Genomic DNA, 22,065 nt, shown 5'->3' with positions numbered 1-22,065 from the left:
TTTTCTTGTAAAATCTACTCAAGTTTTAGTGTCAAAATAATACTGAACTTTTCAATTTTCTGAAAGGGTTTAGAATTAGTATTGATTCTTCCCTAAATATTTGGCAGTATTCACCACTAAAGTCATCTGAGCCTCACATTCTCTTTGTGAAAAGTGTTTTACTTGTAATTCATTATAATTGGAGAAGGAAATGGCAACCCACACCAGTACTCTTGCCTAGAAAATTCCATGGATGGAGGAGCCTAGTAGGCTACAGTCCATGGGGTCGCAAGAAGTCGAACACAACTGAGCGACTTCACTTTTTCTTTCTTTCTTTTCTTTAATAGGTATAGGACTATTCAGTATACTTTCTTCCATAGTGAGCTTTCATAATTTTTGTCTTTCAAGTTATTGGTCTATATCATCTAAGTTGTCAAATTTATTTTTCTTTTATTTTGATATCTGAATAATCTGTAATGATGTCACCTCTCTCTTTCCTGTTATTGATTATATGTGCCTTTTTTTCTCTTTCGCCTAATCAGCCACACTATAGGTTTGTCAGTTCTTTTGATCTTCCTAAAAGTTCAATTTTGGGTTTCATCTATTTTGTGTATTATTTTTCTGTTTTCCATTTCATTTATTTTTACTTTGATCTTTATTATTTCCTTTTTCTGCTTAATTTGAGTTTAATTTGCTCTTCTAATTTCTAAGGTTCAAGATGATTTGAGACCTCTCTTCTTTTTAAATATGAAATTCAGTGCTACAACATTTTCCCTAGGTATTATTTAAGCAGCATCTAAAAATGTTTGATACACTGTGTATTCAGTTTTACCCTATTCAAAATACTTTTAAATTTCCTTTTGATTTCTTCTTTGGCTTATTAGAAGTAGGTTACTTAATTTCCAAATATTTCAAGATTTTCAAGAGATCATTCTGTTACTGATTTTTATTAATAACTACATTGTTGTGAATATACTCTTATTTCCTGAGTCATTTTAAATTTATTGAGACTTTTTTATGGCCCAGAATATAGTATATCTTGGTGTGTATGTTTTGTGTATACTTAAAAAAAAAAGTATATCTTCCTAGTCTTAAGTGGAATATTATATTAGTTCACTAGGGCTGCCAAAACAAAATACTATAGACTTTGGCTTAAGCAACCAAAATTTATTCTTTCTCAGTTCTAGAGTCCAGAAGCCTTATTTCAAGGTATTATCAGGTTTGATTTCTCATATTGGAAGTTAAATCTTCAACATAGGAATTTTAGGGAAACATAATTCAGTCCATAACAAGTGTTCTATAAAAATGTCAATTAAGTCAATTTGCTTGGTTATATTGTGCAATTCTTTTATATCCTTTGTGATTTTCTATCAACTTGTTCTATCCGTTAATGAGAGAATACCAAAATCTCTAGCTCTAACTGTAGATTTATTTCTACTTTCTTCTTCTGTCACTTTTTTTTTTTTGCTCCATGTATAGTAAAGGTCTGTATTCAGGCATAGACCTCAATTACTTAGGATTGTAATAAACTAATGAATTGGTTCTTTATCATTATAAAGTGACCTTTTTGTTTATGGTAATATTCTTTGATGATATAGTTAGGTTTAAATCTATTATCATCTTGCTATTTTTTATTTGTTCCATCTATTCTCTTTTCCCTCTTTCCTTCTTTTTCAGCCTTCTTTTGGACTGAATATTTCTATGATTCCATTTTACCGTTTTTGTTGTCCTCTTAGCTATAACTTTGTCTTATTTTAGTGAATAATTGGGGTTCATAGAATGTGTCCTTAACTTCACAGTCTACCTTCCAGTGATATTCCACAACTTCATAAACAGTTGAATGTGAAGTATAAGAACTTTACATTCGTGTAGCAGCTTTTCTTTCCTGACTATTGGGCTATTACTTTACTTTTGCATGTTATATAGATCACACTAAATTGTAATTATTTTTGTTAAACAATAAGCTATCTTTTAGAGAGAAATAATAAGATAAATATTATGTATATTTACCTATATAGTTACCATTTCCAGTGCTTATCATTCCTTTGTGTGCAGCCATATTTCCACCTGGTATCATTTTCCTTCTGCCTAGAGAACTTCCGTGAATCTTCCTTATAGGTTGGGTGTGCTAGTCGTGAATTCTTTCAGCTTTTGTATGTCTAAAAAATATTTTGCCTGTTTTTTTAAAGATATTTTCACTATAGAATTCTAGATGATAACTTTTTGTTGTTGTTTTGGTTTTTGTTCTTTAATATATAAGGACATCTCTCTGTTGCCTTCTCACTTGCTTTCTTTACAATGAGAAATCTGCCATGATCCTTCTTTGTTGTCCTAACATGTCTTTTCTTCTCTGCTCTCTTTGAAGATCTCCAGAAATTTAATTTGGGTCTTTTTTATATCTTCCATTTTTTAACTTTTTGACCATGTGGATTATAGTGATAATAACTGTTTTATTATCCTTGTCTGATTATTCTAACATCTATGCAAGTTCCAGTTTGACTCCAAATGATTTATTTTTCTCATTATGGGTAATATCTTCCTGTATCTAGTTGGGTGCTGTGGTGGTGGTTTAGTCACCAAGTCATGTCCGACTCTTGCAACCCCACGAACTGTAGCCCGCCAGGCTCCTCTGTCCATGGGATTTTCCAGGCAAGAATACTGGAGTGGATTGCCATTTACTTCTCCAGGGGATCTTCCTGACCCAGGAATCGAACCCAGGAATCGAACCCAGGTCTCCTGCATTGCAGGCAGATTCTTTATCGACTGAGCTACGAGGGAAGCCCATTGGGTGCTGTATATGTTTGTTATTCTTAAAATATTGTTGGATCTTATTCTGCGGTGCAATTAAATAACTTAAAACCACTTGATCTTTCTGAGCCTGGCTTTTAAGGTTTATTGGTAGGACCAGAACTACATTTTAGTGTAAGGCAAATCATTCCCCACTACTAAACCAAGATCCTTTGAGTACTCTTTCCAGTACCCTATAAATTATGCAGTTTAAACCAAATAACTTTTGGATATTAGCATAAGCTAAACCTATTTAGAAAATTAAATCAATAGTATCATCCATATCATGTATCCCGAAGATAGGATTCTGGATTTTCCCAAATTCAAACCATCCACATCACTGCTCTCATCCATCTGCTTATAGTATTAGATCAAATATCCTCAAACAGATTGTTTTACTTATGAATTCTCCTCCACCTTTTTTACAAGCTGAAAAAAACAAAATGCCCGATGTCCTCTCTCTCTTAGGTCCTCACGTGCGGTATATCCAAAAGCCTGACAACAGCCCCTGCTCCATCACCGACTCTGTGAAGAGATTCCCCAAAGAGGAGGCCACAGAGGGGAATGCCACCAGCCCACCGCAGAACCCACCTACCAACCTCACTGTTGTCACTGTGGAAGGGTGTCCCTCCTTTGTCATCTTGGACTGGGATAAGCCACTCAATGACACTGTCACTGGTAAGAGCATGGCATGCGGACTGTTGCTATGGTGGGAAACATTGATAAGATGATGCTTTGGGAATGTGGTACCTCAAGTCAGACTGTGACCCTGGGTGATGTATCTCAGGAACAGCAAGTCCCTGCAGAGTTCTTTTGTCTCTCGGCAGATGATTTTCAAAAGTGTCATAAGACGGGAAAGATCGTCTTTGTCCTGGTTATGGTCTCGCTGTTAACCTAGCAGATCTCTTAAGTTATATATCTTCTTTCTCCTCTCAGAACTTTTTCTCAATGTGAAGGTATATCTAGTCTTTCCATTACCAGAAAGTACAAATAACATATGAGAAGTTGCCACTGCTAATAGTATTTAAACCAATTTTCCTTTCACCATCCCAATTTCTAGACTGACCTAGAACTTTGAAGCAGGCTAAACATTATTATTTCAGTCATTTTATGAGAATTTTTTTTATTTATTTATTTTTAATTGGAAGATAATGGCTTTACAAGGTTGTGTTGATTTCTGCCGTATATCAGCATGAATCAGCCACAGGTATGGTTTTTAAAAATTCTATTCCTGGTCAATTTTCTGCCCATCACAGGGAATTTTGATTCTGCTACTCCTCATAAAAATGATAATGAAAAATAAGAAACTCTGAGTCACTCTTTGAATTTGTTATGTGAGATTTTAATTTTCCATAGTGAACAAGAGAGTCAGACTAGAGAGAAGAGGGGAGGGTGGGATGACTAACCACCCAGATCAGCTAGAGGATGAAGCAAAGAATGTGAGTACATGTGTGTCCTGCTTACTATGCCCAAGGTGGGCAGGTGGAACAGAGGGGCCCACTGAGAGGCTGTCAGAGAGAGTAGAGGGCAGTACACAGGGTAAGGTGAGCAGTGGGGAGGTTCAGGAGCTGCCAAACAGTTTTCTTTGAATAAAGGAGAAAACAGCAGCTATTTCTCCTCAGACAAAGCCATTTAGTCTGGGCAGCTTCCAGTGTAAGCAGCTTGTTGTTGTTCGGTTGCTAAGTTATGTCTAGCTCTTTGAGACCCCGTGGACTACAGCACACCAGGCTTCCCTGTCCTTCCCTATCTGCCAGAGTTTGCTCAAATTCAGCAGCTAATCTTTGCTTAACTGGCCTTTAAAAAAAACAAACAAACATATTTTGTGAATTTCCTTTCTCATGCAGTTTTGACTAGTCTTCTTTACGTGGGATTATGCCAGTAGGTACTATCATCCCAATATCTAAAAATCAATCAATTTCTAAGTGTTGATTATCTACGTGTATTAAAAAGTTTAAAATTCTCAATCCACATGCAGTGCTAATAAGGAGTTCCTGTAATAGTCTGAGACTTAGTTCTCACAAGACCAAACGATTTATAAAAATTTCACTTCCCTTAAAGATATAGAACATCAAATTGGCATTGGTTAATCTAATATGTCTAATAATCTAATACACATTCACTTGGGTATGATTTAGCTTTTGAAAACAGCAGGATTTTCCTTTCTGTATTTTCCTTTTATCATGATATAAAATGATATAAATGATAGCTTTTTAAAATGATATAAATCTGTAATCTCAAAGTATCATAAATAGGATATACTTTATCTAACCAATTAGTTTTGACATTATTATTATTAAATGTTAATGAGCTGTTGAGATCTTTCACTAGATACTAGACTGATGATAACAATTTTCATGGATAAGGACCACATCTATAATAATAATATTTTATACATAGAAATAAGTCAGGATTTAGTCACTATTTATTTAGCTTATGTTTAAACATTGAACCATATGCCCTGATGATCTATTTTTTTTCCAATAAATACCACTTGATTTCAAATATAATCTTTTATAAGCCAGTAGTTCAGATAATACAGAGATTAATTCTCAAATCATTAGAAATGGTTTTTCAGGGAAGGATTAAGAAAGGTAACAAAAGAGAGGGAACATATTCTTCATTTCCCTAGTTGACTTCTGTCAGTAATCTTTCTTCTAATTGATAGGCATGTATTCACCTCTAGTAAATACATCCAAATTCTGATGCTTCTCCATGACCCTTCTACACTAAAGTAGAAATAGGTACACCATAGAGATTGGCCATAGCCTAGATCCTTAGACAACTTAAAGTTAAGTTAGTCATAAGCTGTCATTTTGTGATATGTCAAGAGCATGTGGACATAGATTTAAATCCCAGACCAAGTAAGTATGTTCTAGATAATGCAACTTGAATCTATAGTTAGCCTCTCTGAACTTCTAGTTTTTTATTTGTAATAATAATAATTCCCATTGCTATCAGTTTGTTGTGAGTGTAAAACTTAACAGAATTCATGCAGCATAAATTAGAAGCTGTTAAATGAACATGTGTCGGCAGCAGCAACAGCAGGACTGGCAGCAGTAATATCACCATTATTATTTTCATGCTGCACTGACCAGACTGTGATGTTCCCAACCTTCCCAATAAATGATTATCTTCTAAGTGAATTATCTCATAAGGGGTTTAAAACCCTCTGAGGGGGGTAAAAGAGACCACCTATTCAGTGTCAGTTCTTTGTAGATTTTCTTATATCCTTACTCTTAAAGAAACTATTTTTTAAATTCCCTATCTTAAAATAAGAAATATGAACACACACTTTTTTTGTTGTTGGTGGTAGGGTTTTAGAATGTTGGTGCATTTATGAAAAAGCTATTATCACTTTAAAAAATTAAAAAGGAAAGATGCATACATTCTAAAACAAGAATTCTGAGAATTCTAAAACAAGAATTCCGAGAAAAATTCTAAATAACTTTTTAATTATGAAGGGAACTTCTGGATCTATTTTGAAAACTCCAAAGTTTCAGGACTAAAATCATTTTAAATTAACATTTAAACATTAGGAATGACCCAAACAAAGATGTTTTTTGGAGGTGACTGCTTTCATGGATGAAGCAACTAGAATATCATATAAACTTCTCTTTCAATGACTAATCAGCATTTGAACTGGAATCTTTCCAATTTTCAAGTTTTAAGATACAACTCAGGGATAATAAAGAATAATAAAAGACATAATAATAATAGGTACCACCTGTTAAGCAAAATACTGTTAAGCACTTTTAATATGTTCCTACTTTAATCCCTATAAGTAACACTATGAAGAGACACTATGGACATTTTACAGATGGGAAAACTGAGACTGAGATCCAGGCAAGTGGCTTGGTCTGTTTCTTTCCATTAAGTCATGCAGTTTCCTTTAAAAAAAAAAAAAAAGTTTTACTTCCATTCTAATTACTCCCTTCTTTTTCTAGTAAATGCACCTTTAGGGTGAAGGGAAAAGTATAATTTGAATATCTGAATTCAGGATGCTCCTTCTCCCTCTCTTTTCATGCTCTGTTAGAATAGAAAGTCAACTGAGACATAGATTGGGAGCAGAGAGTCTGAGGAAGACATACTAAATATCAGCCATTAGTCTTTTAAAAGCTGCATTCATGTGTCCAGATACAATGACCATTGCCTTCTAGTCTAATTTAAAATTTTCAAAAGGATGGTCATAGGAAATTATTCTGAAAAGGTGGTCCTACATCTTGGATGTTTTTAATTTACCATTAAAGATCCTTCCCAAATTAAAACTGGTGATTATAAGTCTCCATGAGTTATCCTATAATTTCAGCTTTATGTCCAATATTATCTCCTACCTTTGGTCTCAGCGCTAACAGCTTAAGTCCCAGTAACTCACAACCTTCCCACTTTCCCCAAAGCCCACCACTTGTGTATTTCTTCATATTGACAGAACTGTTTTTGAGTGGGCTTTTGTGGTTGTTTGCTGGTTTTTGCTTGATTTTTGTAATTCTCTTTGTGATCTCATCACATGTATTAAACTAAATCCCAACTGACAACAGGGAAAACATATTAGTAAATTATATTATCTTACTCTGAAAGTCTCTCTCTTTTGATTAGCCCTAAGTTCATAGAAAGCTACACTTTAGGTAAGTTTATATGGATCTCTATACTAACTTGAAGGATAAAGTTTCATTTTGTTTTGTTTTAATTCAAGGATAATTATCAAGGGGGCATATATAAGCAGTATGTACAAGACTTAAGTAACTTACATAAGCAGTATGTACGAAAATCTTGTATTTCTGTAGTTCAAAATAATGGACTCTGGGAAAATGTAGTTCATTATTTGGTTAAATGTTATTTGCTGCTATGGTTTTAACTGTTACTTACAGCAGTACCGTGTCATCAGTGACCATTTCCCAGCTACGTTGTAAAGCCCTATGAGCAGGAAATGTGCTTCTGCTGAAGCCCCACTCCTCATAGAATGTTTCTTACAAAACTGCACTGGATTTTCCAGCAATGGCAGATCTGACTTACATATCAAAATGATAAGTTACCCATATACAGTGCTACGCCAGGAGTGTCATCACTTTACACAGTTACCAGGCCTTTCCTGCTCTGATAGAGAGAAAACAAAAATGGTCCATGAGCAACTCTCCAACTGCTTTGGGACCTTCACCATCAACTGATAATCTCCATCTAGAAGTTGCAAATGTGTATGATCAATAGGTCTCAGGCCTGCCATCTCAGTTGCTCACTTTTATGAGAGTGACTTTTTAGGCTGTTAGCTTCAAGAACATTCAGTTTGCCAGAGCATAAAGACAAGTGTCTGTTGGCCTTTTTGCTTTTCAGAATATGAAGTTATATCCAGAGAAAATGGGTCATTCAGTGGGAAGAACAAGTCCATTCAAACAACAAATCAAACCTTCTCCACAGTAGAAAATCTAAAACCAGACACAAGGTAAGGTGAATTCTGAGAGCGTAAAAATCATAACAAAGGAGTGAAATGACATCATCCTTTTCCATCCGAAGGGAGGGTCTAATTTGCATTTCATTCTTTGGCTTTCTGTACACAGCACTAGAGAATCCTGGAGTCACGGTTTGCAAATATGCAACTGACTGGTGGGGATACAGGAACTGACAAGTCGGTCTTGTAAGCTAACATTAGAGCTGGGGACACTGAGAGGTGGAAGGCCATTAATATCAAACATTGATATTAAATACCAAAGCTTAGAGGAGGAAAAGTCTACAGACCAGAGAAAACTGGAGTGTGGATGGTATAAACTAGATTTGAAGCACAGAAAGTTGGCTGGCGTGCTGGAAGAGGAGGGGAGGGAAGCAAGCCACGTGACGAATGTAGGTAAACATTTGTAAGAGTTAATGCTTAAAATAGTTACAGACTAGACACAGTCTTCCTTTGCTTTGGGGTCTTTTTATTATAGACCAATGAGAATAGATTTTGTTTAAGTGGACATATATTAATTGTTCAATAATAACTTTTCTTGGCATCCCTTATTACACATTGATACCAGGTTGTTTATCTTGCTATATAGTTTTGTGATTCCTTTTTAAATCTAAAATATGTAATAATTTATCAGTTTATTTTATTGTTGCAAGAAAAATAAGAGCCTTAGACATTTCTAAAAATGTAGTAGGGGAGAGGGTTTTGGTCTTGTGTTTGTTTTACATGGCTAAATCATTAAATGTATTACTCGAGCGGACTCTCAAATGGATATAGCCAAGTACCGCCTTAATAAAGCCAAAGTGCTAAATTCATCTCTGGACTAGATTTCACTCTGTGGGAAATCAGTTTCTTCCCTCAAACTCCAACACACTATTTGATAAACTGTCCCTGCTTTCCGTATAAAACAACAAAAAAGAAATCCTGACATCTTAAGTTACAGTACACCAGGCAAATACAGATCAGTTTTCCAGATTGAGGAGTTTTTCAAGAATAAGTATTTCATAACCTGATGAAGATCCTCCATGTTGAAAAAGATCAGTGAAGGTGAAACCTGGAACTTCAGCATCAGAGGTTTTTTGTTTTTTGTTTTGGTCATATTTTATTTCTCGTATCTCTCATTGTCATCTGACTGAATTGAAGAGGTGTTAGTGTGACACCAGAAGAGCCTGTTTGGCTCTGACAACAGGGAGACTCCTGATCTTTTCAGGGGAAAAGGAAGCATCTAATTCATTAGAGATACTATGCTGTATATAAACTATAGTCCTATACTGCCAGAGTAACATCTTTCCACAAGTGTGGGGTTGTTTCCCTTAAAGTTCTCTGCTTTGACTCATACTATGGAAAATTTTGCAAATGTTAATTTTCTTAAAGAGATTAGGTTGGCCAAAATTAGCATGTATCTCAGTAAAAGCCCATTTGATGATCTTGGTTCTGCTTCCTTAGCCAGAGTAACAGGGAGAAGGCCTATATTTACCATAATGCATTTTAAAGAAACAGGAAAAGAGTAAAGGTCATTTAATTTGCACTTTTTAATAGGCGGACTTGGGCTTACTGAACTTGCTTTTTATTCCACCTAAAAAAAAGTGAGCCATGTAGTACACAGAAGGTGCATTGAAGGGCATCCAATTTCTAAGTGTTCATTGTGTTCTGTTTCTGAATCAGGCTGTTCTCAGGTTTCACAGTGCACCTATTAGCTCATGATCAGAGGTAGAACACGGTTATGCCAGGGACATTTGAAACATAACTTGTTTGTAAAAGGTTTGCGTCTGCATTCAGCTAACATTTACCTGGTGCCAGTGGTGTGGTCAGCCCTGTGCTTGGTCAGCCTCCAAACAGGAGTAAACATCCGGGCTGTCTTTAAGGAGCTCCAGGCTAATGGGGCAGACCGCTAGTGACCGATTATTGTACACAGAGTGGTGAGAGTTCAGGTAGAAGTCTGCACCAGAGGCAGTGGGAGCCCAAAGTGGGTGGCATGTCACAAAGGCTGGGGAATTAAAGGAAAGACAAAACTCCCTGGAGAAGGTGACACCTAGGTTGAGGGGTGATGAGTAGGCAGGAGCCAGTCAGGCGACTGTGGTAAGAGAAAGGAAGGCCAGAGAGAAGAGCGCGTGTCAGCACCGTGGCGGAAATGGTGTGGTTGTGCATGGTGAAAAACGGGCTGCTTTCATGCGTGTGGGGGACAAAAAGTGGAGAGAAGTGGAAGCAAAGAGAAGCAGAAGCCAAGTTAGGGAGGGCCTTCCATGCCAGATCTTGGCTCAGATGGTAAAGAATCTGCCTGGAGTGTGGGAGACCTGGGTTCAATCCCTGGATCTGGAAGCTCCCCTGGAGAAGGGAATGGCAACCCACTCAAGTATTCTTGCCTGGAGAATTTTGTGGACAGAGGAGCCTGGCGGGCTACAGTCCCTGGGGTCACAAAGAGCTGCACACGACTGAGTGACTTAACACCTTCACTTTTCTGTGCCAGATCAGGGAATGTGGTCAAGTGATGGGGAGACCTTGAAGCATGGTAACTGGGGAGTAACTTGCTCTGACTTTCATTTTAGCTTGCATTCTAACTTTTCTTTACTTAGAATAATCAATTTTGATATTAAAGCTACTTGTAATGAGTAGTTGGTAGAACACATCTAACTGAAAATAACTTTTTGTTAATTTCTTGCATGAGTACCATTGTGGCATCTGATTGAATTGGTCAGATGGGGACATAAGAGAAAAGTGCCTTAGGGCTGAACTGGATTTCACTCTGAATCACAGGGCCTGTCAAGTCATGAGGTTCATGTCTAGTTTCGTTATAATTGTTGTAGGACTCATGCTACTTGTTCTTGGCATTTGCCTTAGACTCAGATACAACCACTCACCTTTGTCCCACTGTTCTGTGTCTCTTACTTGTCTCTCCTGTCCACTATCAATATGCCTTCTAAGGAGGACCCCTGTGACCTCCATGCACACAACTTAGGTAAAATACTAGTCCTCAAAGTTACTACTGATAGTGAGGCTACAGCAGGCATAATAAAATTGCAAGTTCCCCAATTTGGGCTTGTTGGCTCTTTTGTTACAAACTGTTTTCATACTGTCTTACATTGTAAAGGCAAGGTTCCTTACCACTGTATCTTCTCTGCCCCAATCATAACCCAAGATTAATGCAAATAAGAGACACCCTGTAAAATAAAGAGGAAGTATGTCCAGGATGCAGTTAACAGGTGGTTTTATTAGCTATAAAGAATGACTGTAATCACACTTCATCCCTTGTGGAAAATTTTGAGTCAAAATATACAGTAAATTCCCCACATAGGCCAACTCTGAATGATAGCTGTTAAAATTCTTCCATGAGCTTCTGGAATTCCCTATTCGAAAAGCTGGAAGATAATAACTTCTGAAAGAATATCTATAGCTTTGTTCCTATTCTAGGAGACACATGTAAAGAACTGATTTTTAGTCACCTTTTCCATCATTTGTCCTGACTGAAAAACAGGAGCTCTAAAAACAGGTCATAATTAGCAGCTAATTGTTAAACAGTGACATGGGTGGGATAAAGGTTGCTGTTAGAACATTTAACCTGCATGATCAAGGCGGAGAAAAGAGATCTACAGAGCCTTAAATATACACACACTATTCTAGAACCAAAAAGACAGTCAACGATGCTACCTTCTCCCACCTGTTTTTAATGATGTAGCCAGGTTGTTACTCTGGAGAAGCTTGAAAAATAACCCGCAGTAAGAGACTTCAATCTTGGCATTAAAAATAAAGTGGAATAGAGGTAGCAATGTCTTGTAAACTGTAAATCTGATGGAACAAAGCAGGCATGTGGAATGGCCATTTTGACTATCCATCAGCAGCGATCCTGCCACTGGTAGAGTTCAGCGGCTCACCGGTGTGAGGGGTTTCTGTCTCTAGAGCGCAGAGCTGCTCGGCTGCCCTGGGGAACCTGCTGCAGTTCCCAAGGCAGCACAGTGAGGACAGGCCCAGCCTTGCTGATGGCTGCTCGCCGCTGGGGTACCAGATGTACACAGGACAGAGGGGTTGCTTGTGGGGAGCCGGAAGTGTTTAAGTCAAGTGACAGGATCTGTTAACAGAGATGAACAGCGGGAGCACAACTCCAGCTCTTTCTCTGGAGGGTCCCCTTCTTTCACTCTCCCCACCTAAAATACAAAGACAGTGTAGAGCTGTTGTGTCCACTGAAACAGTACCCATCTGGCCCACTCTCCAATATTTACTTTCCCCTCCTTTTTTTCCCCATGAAACTTCATGGTGTGCCTCTTGCTGAACTAAAAGAAAGTATTAAGAAGAGTCTTCCTGTCTGTAGCCAACTACTTTGTTTGCAAAGACCACTATGATTATGTTTAGTTCCATGAACAGAAGAAATGATAAAGTCTGTAACTTAAAAAGTAAGTGTTGCATCACTGCTTAAAGGGACCAGAACTGTGGGCTAATTGACCTTAAAGTCTCTCCCAGATCTAAAATAACATAATCTTAACGCTATCTGAAACCATCACAGAATAAAAGGGAAATCTGGAACTGAAAATAAAACCAAAACCTGGGTCTGTCTTACAGTGAGTAGGTTTGTCCTGATAAACCATTTTTGCTTTGAATCTATGTCCGTGGTCTGCAATTTCTTTTCAGATAAGTTATTTTCCGCACACATTTTGGTAATCCATTGATGGCCCAGGTTCTTCCTGATGAACTGGCTGGGGAATGTGGATTGACACACAATCACTGTCCACTTACAGAGCCCTTGTATCTCAGTCTTCTCTTTGTATAAGCCCATGTCTCTCCCACTTGGCTAAGAAACTGAAGAATTCTCTGTATGTGCCAGACATACATGTGGTCCAGCAATTTCCTATGGAAAATGCACTCTGTCTGGTAATTAAGATAAATCAAGTTTACTTAACTGGCTCAAGCACTTCTACTGTCGTCTGTGGCTTGGGAGGATCCTGGAGAATAGCTCTTCCTCCAAGATTAAAACCTACCAAAGTTTCCTGTAGCTGACAGCAAAGATAGTTTTGGGGCTGTTGTTTATGTTATATGACTTAAATCTTGGCATTAAAAATAAACTGGAATAGAGGCAGCAACTTGTTGTAAACTGTAAATCTGATAGAACAAAGCAGGTATGTGGAATGGCCATTATGACCTTATTCATCAGGTTTTTGTGAAATTCTAGTCTCTGCAGTATGTATTAACTGTTCAGTATCTCTTCTCATCAGTTTTATAGAAGGAATAAAATAAGGTGCCAGAGTATCAGTCTTTTTTTTTTTTTTTTTAGTTTTACTGTAGGTCTGAGCACCCGAAGAATAATTGCTTCCTCATTAAAGAAAGAAGAAATTGAGTTGATTGCTCAGGTTTGCAACCGCAAAGAGCATGGAACTCCACTAGTCTATAAAGAGAGCAATTCTTCTTTTCACATCACTGTATTATTTTTATTACTTTGCACTTCAATTCCTTAGTATCTAGGGAGGGGGTGAAAGATACTCTTAATAACACTTCAGTATTAGAGAGCAACCCAGATCTGAAATGTGTGTCCCTCTACAGAAATGTGAGATCAAAGAAATGTCCTTAAGGACCTACTGGTTAATGACCCCTGACACCTGCTCCACTCTCTTCTGTCAGATTTAGGCTTATTTCATCCTCGCGGTATCCCCACAGCTCTGCCCTTTGTTTCTGAGCTGTATTCCCAGGCAGTAGAATGCCTGCACATGGCAGGTATCCAGAAATCCCTTCTTCAGTCCTGAAGTCCTTGAAGAACGGGTAGGTTTGATCACCCTTGCCCCATTCCACTGCCCTTACTCTTTTTTTCTAGCCCCCCTCTTTCCTTTCTTTCCCTCTGACTGATATCCAGCCTGAATGGGGCCCAGATATTTCAAAATGACACTAGGGGTAAATCAGCTAACAAAACATTTCAAACCAGCAAAGAGCTACCGGGTGGCCTTTCTAAATAAAAAGTGGTTGCTTGAGGTTTATGAGCTTTTGTTAAGTTTACCAAATAGTGAAAATCATAATTCAGCTCCATGTGATGGGTAAAAATAGGGGGAAATCATTATAGAGAGGAGCAAAGGAAGAGGAGGAAGGGAGATGACAGAAAGATGTGTCTGCCCTAACCCGACCTGGAGGTTAGCCTCAGACTAGATCCCAAAGGGTGGAGCTTCCTCATCTCTTATCACCTTTACAAACACAAGTTTGTGGACATAGTTCTGCCTTGAGAGTTCTATGGTAGGGTTCCTCAAATTCCCCAAGAATTTTTAAAAAATTCTTTAGGGATATAAATATAATATTAAAGAATAGTTATAAGGACTTACTATGTGCATGGTACCTTAAATTTACATGCATCATTTCATGTAAACCTCTTAAGAAACTCACAGATACTTTTATACACTTAGGAGGTTATAATTACTGTATTTAATAGTATCCCCACAAATTCCATGATGCTCATTTTTATATATGAGGCTCAGAGAGGTTAAGTTACTTACCTTAAGGTTCCACATTAGTGCAGCTGTGAGCCCAAGTCTTTCTGGCCCCTGAGCTCATGACATTCACCACAGTGCCATGCTGCCTCCTGATGGGCAACTGAGAAGATGGTTTTTGTTTGAATCCATAACTGTCTGGGAAAAATCAGACATGGCTTCTGCCAGGGGTGCTATTTATTTGGCTTGCCCTCCATGAGGCCCAAAATCTTGACTGCAGCTGTCACCCAGACTGTACTCCACTTAGATACTCATTTTGATGAAGCAGGTCTTAGAAATACCTTTTCAAATTTAATTTTCATTTTTGTCAGAAGCAGATGTCCTTGGTTTTAAAACTCAAATACTACAAAGCAGTTCATTCCTATTCTCAAATTCTATTTGCCAGAAGCAACCATTTTCAATAATTTTGTTCATTTTTCAACTTTTTTAAGGTATTATAATTGATAAAATTGTATTTGATATACATATACATTATGAAAGGATTCCCTTGAATGAGTTAATATATCTATTACCTCACATATTTACTATTTTTTATAACTGGTAAGAACATTTAAATTATAATCTTTTGGCAAACTTCAATTATACAATACAGTATTTCAACTATCATTATATTTTTGATCCTCAGAGCCTATTCATCTTACAACTAGTTTGAACCCTTTTTACCAACATCTATTTCCCCAGACTCTGCAGTCACTTTTCTATTCTATTTCTGTAAATCTAACATTTTTTTTTAAAGATCCACATATAAGTGATACCATGCATGATTGGTCTTTATCACATGGCTTATTTCACATAGCATAATGCCCTCCAGGTTTATTCATGTTGTTGCAAATGGCAGGATTTACTTATTTTTAAAGGCTGAATGATGGTCCATTGTGTGTGTGTGTATGTGTGTGTATACACATACATACCTGCAGTTCACTCTTGAACAATGTGAGTTTGAACTGTGAAGGTCCACTTATACATGGATTTTTTTCAACACAGTACTTATATTTTCACTTTACAAATCTTTAAAGTTTTTTTTTTGGTTAGAGATCACAGTATGTGGAACCAAAAGAAGTAGGGTTTGAGTCCTGATTCTATGCAAACTGTTTCCGTTTCGGCCCTTGGGTGAATCATTTATCAATCCCTTCATTTTTGAGGCAGAGATACCAATAACTCAGATTTTTACCTGATTGGGGGCTTGGCACCTGTAATCCCCCACATTGTTCAAGGCTTAGCTGTGTGTTTAATCTCACAATTTCTTTATCCATTCTTCTATCAATGGACACTCATTTCTGCACCTTGACTAGAGTGAATAATGCTACTGTTAACATGGGAGTTACCATGATTACTGTTAACATGATTCCCTGGAGAAGGAAATGGCAACCCATTCCAGTACTCTTGCCTTGAAAATCTCATGGACGGAGGAGCTTGGTGCAGGCTACAGTCCATGGGGTCACAAAGAGTCAGGCACGACTGAGCGACTTTACTTCACTAACATGGGAGTACAGATATATATATATACAGATATATATATATTTTAGGTTCTTTTTTTTAATTTTTTAATTTTTTTAAATTTTTATTTTTACTTTATACAGATATATTTTTAAGATAATGATTTCATTTCCTAGGATATACACTCAGTGTGAGATTACTGGATCATTCAGTTCAGTTTAGTTCAGTCTCAGTCATGTCCAACTCTTTGTGTCCCCATGGACTGCAGCACACCAGACTTCCCTGTCCATCACTAACTCCCAGAGCTTACTCAAACCTGTGTCCATCACGTCAGTGATGCCATCCAACCATCTCATCCTCTGTCATCCTCTTCTCCTCCTGCCTTCAACCTTTCCCAGCAATAGGGTCATTTCCAATTAGTCAGTTCTTCACATCAGGTGGCCAAAGTATTGGAGTTTCACCTTGAGCATCAGTCCTTCCAATGAATATTCAGAACTGATTCCCTTTAGGATGAACTGGTTGGATCTCCTTGCAGTCCAAGGGACTCTCAAGAGTCTTCTCTGACACCACACTTCAAAAACATCAATTCTTCAGCACTAAGCTTTCTTTATAGTCCAACTCTCACGTCCATACGTGATTACTGGAAAAACCATAGCTTTGACTAGATGGACCTTTGTTGGAAAAGTAATGTTTCTGCTTTTTAATATGCTGTCTAGACTGGTCAGAGTTTTTCTTCCAAGGAGCAAGCATCTTTTAATTGCATGGCTGCAGTCACTATCTGCAGTGATTTTGAAGTCCAAAAAAATAAAGTCTCACTGTTTCCATTGTTTCCCCATCTATTTGCCACGAAGTGATGGGACTGGATGCCATTATCTTCATTTTTTGAATGTTGAGTTTTAAGCCAACTTTTTCACTTTCCTCTTTCACTTTCATCAAGAGGCTCTTTAGTACTTCTTTGCTTTCTGCCATAAGGGTGGTATCATCTGTGTATCTGAGGTTATTGATATTTCTCCCATCAATCTTGATTCCAGCTTGTGCTTCATCCAGCCCAGTATTTTGCATGATGTACTCTGCATATAAGTTAAATAAGCAGGGTGACAATATACAGCCTTGACATAATCCTTTCCCAATTTGGAACCAGTCTGTTGTTCCATGTCTGGTTCTAACTGTTGCTTCTTGACTTGCATACAGATTTCTCAGGAGGCAGGTCAGGTGGTCTGGTATTCTCATCACTTGAAGAATTTTCTACAGTTTGTTGTGATCTACAGAGTCAAAGGCTTTTGCATAATCAATAAAGCAGAAGTAGATGTTTTTCTCGAACTCTTTTGCTTTTTCCATGATCCAGCGGAATTTGACAATTTGATCTTTGGTTCTCTGACTTTTCTAAATCCAGCTTGAACATCTGGTAGTTCTTGGTTCATGTACTGTTGAAGCCTGGCTTGGAGAATTTTGAGCATTACTTTGCTATCATGTGAGATGAGTGCAATTGTGTGGTAGTTTGAACATTCTTTGGCATTGCCTTTCTTTGGGATTAGAATGAAAACTCACCTTTTCCAGTCCTGTGGCCATTGCTGAATCTTCCAAATTTGCTGGCATATTGAGTGCAGCACTTTAACACCATCATTTTTAGGATTTGAAGTAGCTCAACTGAAATTCTATCATCTCCACTAGCTTTGTTCATAGCGATGCTTCCTAAGGCCCACTTGACTTCACATTCCAGGATGTCTGGCTCTACGTGAGTGGTTATCTGAGTCATGAAGATCTTTTTGTGTATAGTTCTTCTGTTTATTCGTGCCACCTCTTCTTAATATCTTCTGCTTCTGTTAGGTCCATACCATTTCTGTCCTTTACTGAGCCCCTCTTTGCACTGATCACTGAGGAAGGCTTTCTTATCTCTCCTTGATATTCTTTGGAACTCTGCATTCAAATGGGTATATCTGTCCGTTTCTCCTTTGCCTTCCACTTCTCTCCTTTTCACAGCTATTAGTAAGGCCTCTTCAGACAACCATTTTGCCTTTTTGCACTTCTTTTTCTTGGGGATGGTCTTGATCACTGCCTCCTGTACAATGTCATGAACCTCTGTCCATAGTTCTCCAGGCACTATGTCTATCAGATCTAATCCCTTGAATCTATTTCTCACTTCCACTGTATAATTGTAAGTGATTTTATTTAAGTCATATCTGAATGGTCTAGCAGTTTTCCCTACTTTCTTCAATTTAAGTCTGAATTTTGCAATAAGGAGTTCATGATCTGAGCCACAGTCAGTTCCCGTCTTGTTTTTGCTGACTGTATAGAACTTCTCCATCTTTGGCTGCAAAGAATAGAATCAATCATATGGTACTTTTATTTTTCGTTTCTTGAGGAACTTCCATACTGTTCTCCAGAGTGACTGTACCAGTTTACATTCCAGTAGTGCACAAGGATTCCCTCTACTCCTATCCTCACCAGCTTTTGCTATCTCTGGTCTTTCAGATAATAGACATTCTAACAGGTGTGAGGTAACATCTCGTTGGTGTTTTGATGTGCATTTCTCTGATGCTTAGTGATGTCTTTAGCATTCTTTCATTTGCCTATTGGCTATCTGTATATTTTCTTTCGAAAGGGGTCTTTTCAGGTCCTTGGTACATTTTTCCCTTGGATCATTGACTTTTCTGCTGTTGAGTTGTGTGAGTTTCTGATGTATTTTGGATATTAACCACTTATCAGATGTATGATCTGCATATATTTTCTTCCATTCCATAGGTTGCCTTTTCATTTGTTGGTGGTTCCCTTTGCTGTACAGATTTTCAGCTTGATGTAGTCTCACTTGTTTATTTTCACTTTTGTTGCTTTTGCTTTTGGTGTCAGATCCAAAAATTATTACCAAGACGAACATAAAGGAGCTTGTTGTTGCTCTCAATCACCTAGTTGACTGTTCTTTGCAACCCCATGGACTGTAGCACACCAGGCCTCCCTGTACCTCACCATCTCCCAAAGTTTGCCCAAGTTCATGTTCATTGCATCGGTGATGCCGCCCAGCCATCTCATCCTCTGATGCCCTCTTCTCCTTCTGCCTTCAATATTTCCCAGCATCAGAGACTTTTCCAATGAGTCGTGGGTACACATCAGATGACTAAAATACTAGAGCTTCAGCATCAGTCCTTCCAGTGAATATTCAGGATTGATTTCCCTTAAGATTGGCTGGTTTGATCTCCTTGATGTCCAAGGGTCTTTCAGGAGTCTTTTCCAGCACCACAGTTCAAAGGCATCAATTCTTTGGTGTTCTGCCTTCGTTATGGCCAAGATCTCACAACCATTAAGTGACCACTAGGAAGACCATAGTCTTGACTATACGGACCTTTGTCAGCAGAGTGATGTCTCTGCTTTTCAACATACTGTCTAGGTTTGTCATCACTTTCCTGCCAAGAAGCAATTGTCTTCTGATTTCATGGCTGCAGTTACCATCCGCAGCCATGATTTTGGAGCCCAAGAAGAGGAAATCTGTCACTGCTTCCACCTTTTCCCCTTCTATTTGCCATGCAGTAATGGGGCTGGATGTCATGATCTTAGATTTTTAATATTTAGTCTTGAGTCAACTCTTTCACCCTCCTCCTTCACCCTCATTGAGGCACTTTAGTTCCTTTTCACTTTCTGCCATTAGAGTGGTATCATCTGCATACCTGAGGTGGTGGTTGTTTCTCCCGCCTATCTTGATTCCAACTTGTACAACTTCTAACTCATCCAACCTGGCATTTCTCACGATGTGCTCAGCATACAGGTTAAACAAAAAGGGTGACAGCAGACAGCCATGTCATACTCCTTTGTCGATCTTGAACCAATCAGTTGTTCCATACAGGGTTCTAACTGTTGCTTCTTGACCTGCAAACAGGTTTCTCAGGAGACAGATAAGATGGTCTGGTATTCCCATCTCACTAAGAGCTTTCCACAGTTTGTCACGATCCACACGGTCAAAAGCTTTAGCCTAGTTGAAGAAACAGATAGATGTTTTTTTCTGAAATGTCCTTGCTTTCTCTATAATCCAGCAAATGTTGTCAATTTGATCTCTAGTTCCTCTTCTTTTTCTATAACCAGCTTGGATATCTGGAAGGCTTTGGTTTGCATAATGCTGAAGCCTAGCATGCAAGATTTTAAGCATGACCTTACCAGCATGGGAGATGAATGCAACTGTCTGATGGTTAGCACATACTTTGGTACTACCCTTCTTGGGAACTGGGATGAGGATTAACCTTTTCCAGTCCTGTGGCCACTGTTGGATCTTTCAGATTCTCTTACATAATGAATGCAAAACCTTGATGCCATCCTCCTTTAGGGATTTGAATAGTTTTGAGGAGTTTTATGAGTTCAGGTTTTGTGTTCAAGTCTTTAAACCATTTTGAGCTGACTTTTATATATGGTATAAAATAAGGGATTGTGGAATATCTTTCATTTTATTGATATATTCTTCAATATCTTTCAACAGTGTCTTTACATTTTCAGTGTACAGATCTTTCATCTCCTTAAATAAAATTATTCCTAAATATTTTATTATTTTTGAGGCTATGGTAAATTTTGAGGCTAAATTGTTTCTAAATTGTTTCCTTAATTTCTCTCTCTGATAATTTTTGGTATATAGACAATCCAACAGATTTCTATATATTAATACAGGATCCTACAACTTTTGGATGTGAGTCTGAGTGAACTCCAGGAGTTGGTGATGGACAGGGAGGCCTGGCGTGCTGCGATTCATGGGGTTGCAAAGAGTCGGACACGACTGAGCGACTGAGCTGAACTGAACTGAACTACAACTTTACCAAATGTATTAGTTCTAGCAGCTTTTTGGTTGAGTGTTTAGGGTTTTCTACATATAATATCATGTCATCATCTGCAAATAGAAAAAAATTTACGTCTTCCTTTCCAATTTGGGTGTTTTTTATTGCCTTCTCTTGACTGATTGCTCTAGCCAGGACTTCCAGTGCTATGTTGAATAAAAGTGGTGAGAATAAGGATTCTTGTCTTGTTCCTGAGAGAGGAAAAGCTTTCAGCATTTCATCGTTAAGTATGATGTTAGCTGTGGGCTTATCCTACAAGCCTTTATTATCTTGAGGTATGTTCCCTGTATACCAAGTTTGTTGAGAGTTTTTATCAAGAAAGAATGTTGAATTTTGTCAAATCTTTTCATGCATCTATTGAGGTCATATAAACCATATAGTTTTTTAACCCCTCTTTTTGTTAATGTGGTATGTCACATTATTTTGTAAATGTTGAACCATCTTTGCATTCTTGGAATGGATCCCACTAGATCATGTTTATGATCATTCTAATGTATTGATGAACTTGGGTTTGCTAATATTTTGTTGAGGATTTTTGCATCTATATTTCATCAAGAATATTGGATTATAATTTTCTTTTCTTGTAGTGTCCTCGTCTGGCAGGGTAATGCTGACCTCATAAAATGAATTTGGTAGTTTCCCTCTCCCCTTCAATTTATTGGGAAAGTTTGAGAAAGACTGGTGTTAATTATTGAAACCACCAGTAAAAACATCTGGTCCTGGGCTCTTGTTTCTTGGGAAGTTTTGGTTACTGACTCAGTCTCCTTCCTAGTAATTAGTCTACTCAAATGATCTATTCTCTCATGCTTTAATCTTGAAAGGCTTTATGTTTCTAAGAATTTATACATTTCCTCTAGATTATTCAATTTGTTGGTGTATAATTGTTCATAATTGTTCACTGATCTCCTACAATCCCTTGTATTTCTGTAGCACCAGTTTTAATGTCCAGAGAAGGCAATGGCAGCCCACTCCAGTACTCTTGCCTGGAAAATCCCATGGACAGAGGAGCCTGGTGGGCTGCTGTCTATGGGGTCGCACAGAGTCAGACACGACTGAAGCAGCTTAGCAGCAGCAGCAGCAGTTTTAATGTCTCCTCTTTTATTCTGATTTCCTGATTCTACTTGAGCTCTCCCTTTTTTTCTGTTACTCTAGCCAGAAGTTTGTC

General features: G+C 37.9%; 1 protein-coding gene across 9 annotated transcripts in view; it reads left to right on the top strand.

The window, feature by feature from the left end:
* The window catches only part of ABI3BP (ABI family member 3 binding protein), a 291,620-nt gene that overhangs the window by 255,674 nt on the left and 13,881 nt on the right, over positions 1-22,065 (top strand). For all 9 annotated transcript variants that reach the window (XM_013974409.2, XM_013973792.2, XM_013974524.2 and 6 more), the window contains 2 exons: positions 3,235-3,444; positions 8,092-8,200. In XM_013974409.2, the coding sequence (XP_013829863.2) occupies positions 3,235-3,444; positions 8,092-8,200 (319 nt within the window). The remainder of the gene's footprint in view (positions 1-3,234; positions 3,445-8,091; positions 8,201-22,065) is intronic.

This window comes from Capra hircus, chromosome 1 (genome assembly GCF_001704415.2).
Source record: "Capra hircus breed San Clemente chromosome 1, ASM170441v1, whole genome shotgun sequence".
Taxonomy (NCBI): domain Eukaryota; kingdom Metazoa; phylum Chordata; class Mammalia; order Artiodactyla; family Bovidae; genus Capra; species Capra hircus.
Note: the sequence above shows the minus strand (reverse complement) of the source record. Positions and strands in the feature narration are given on the sequence as shown.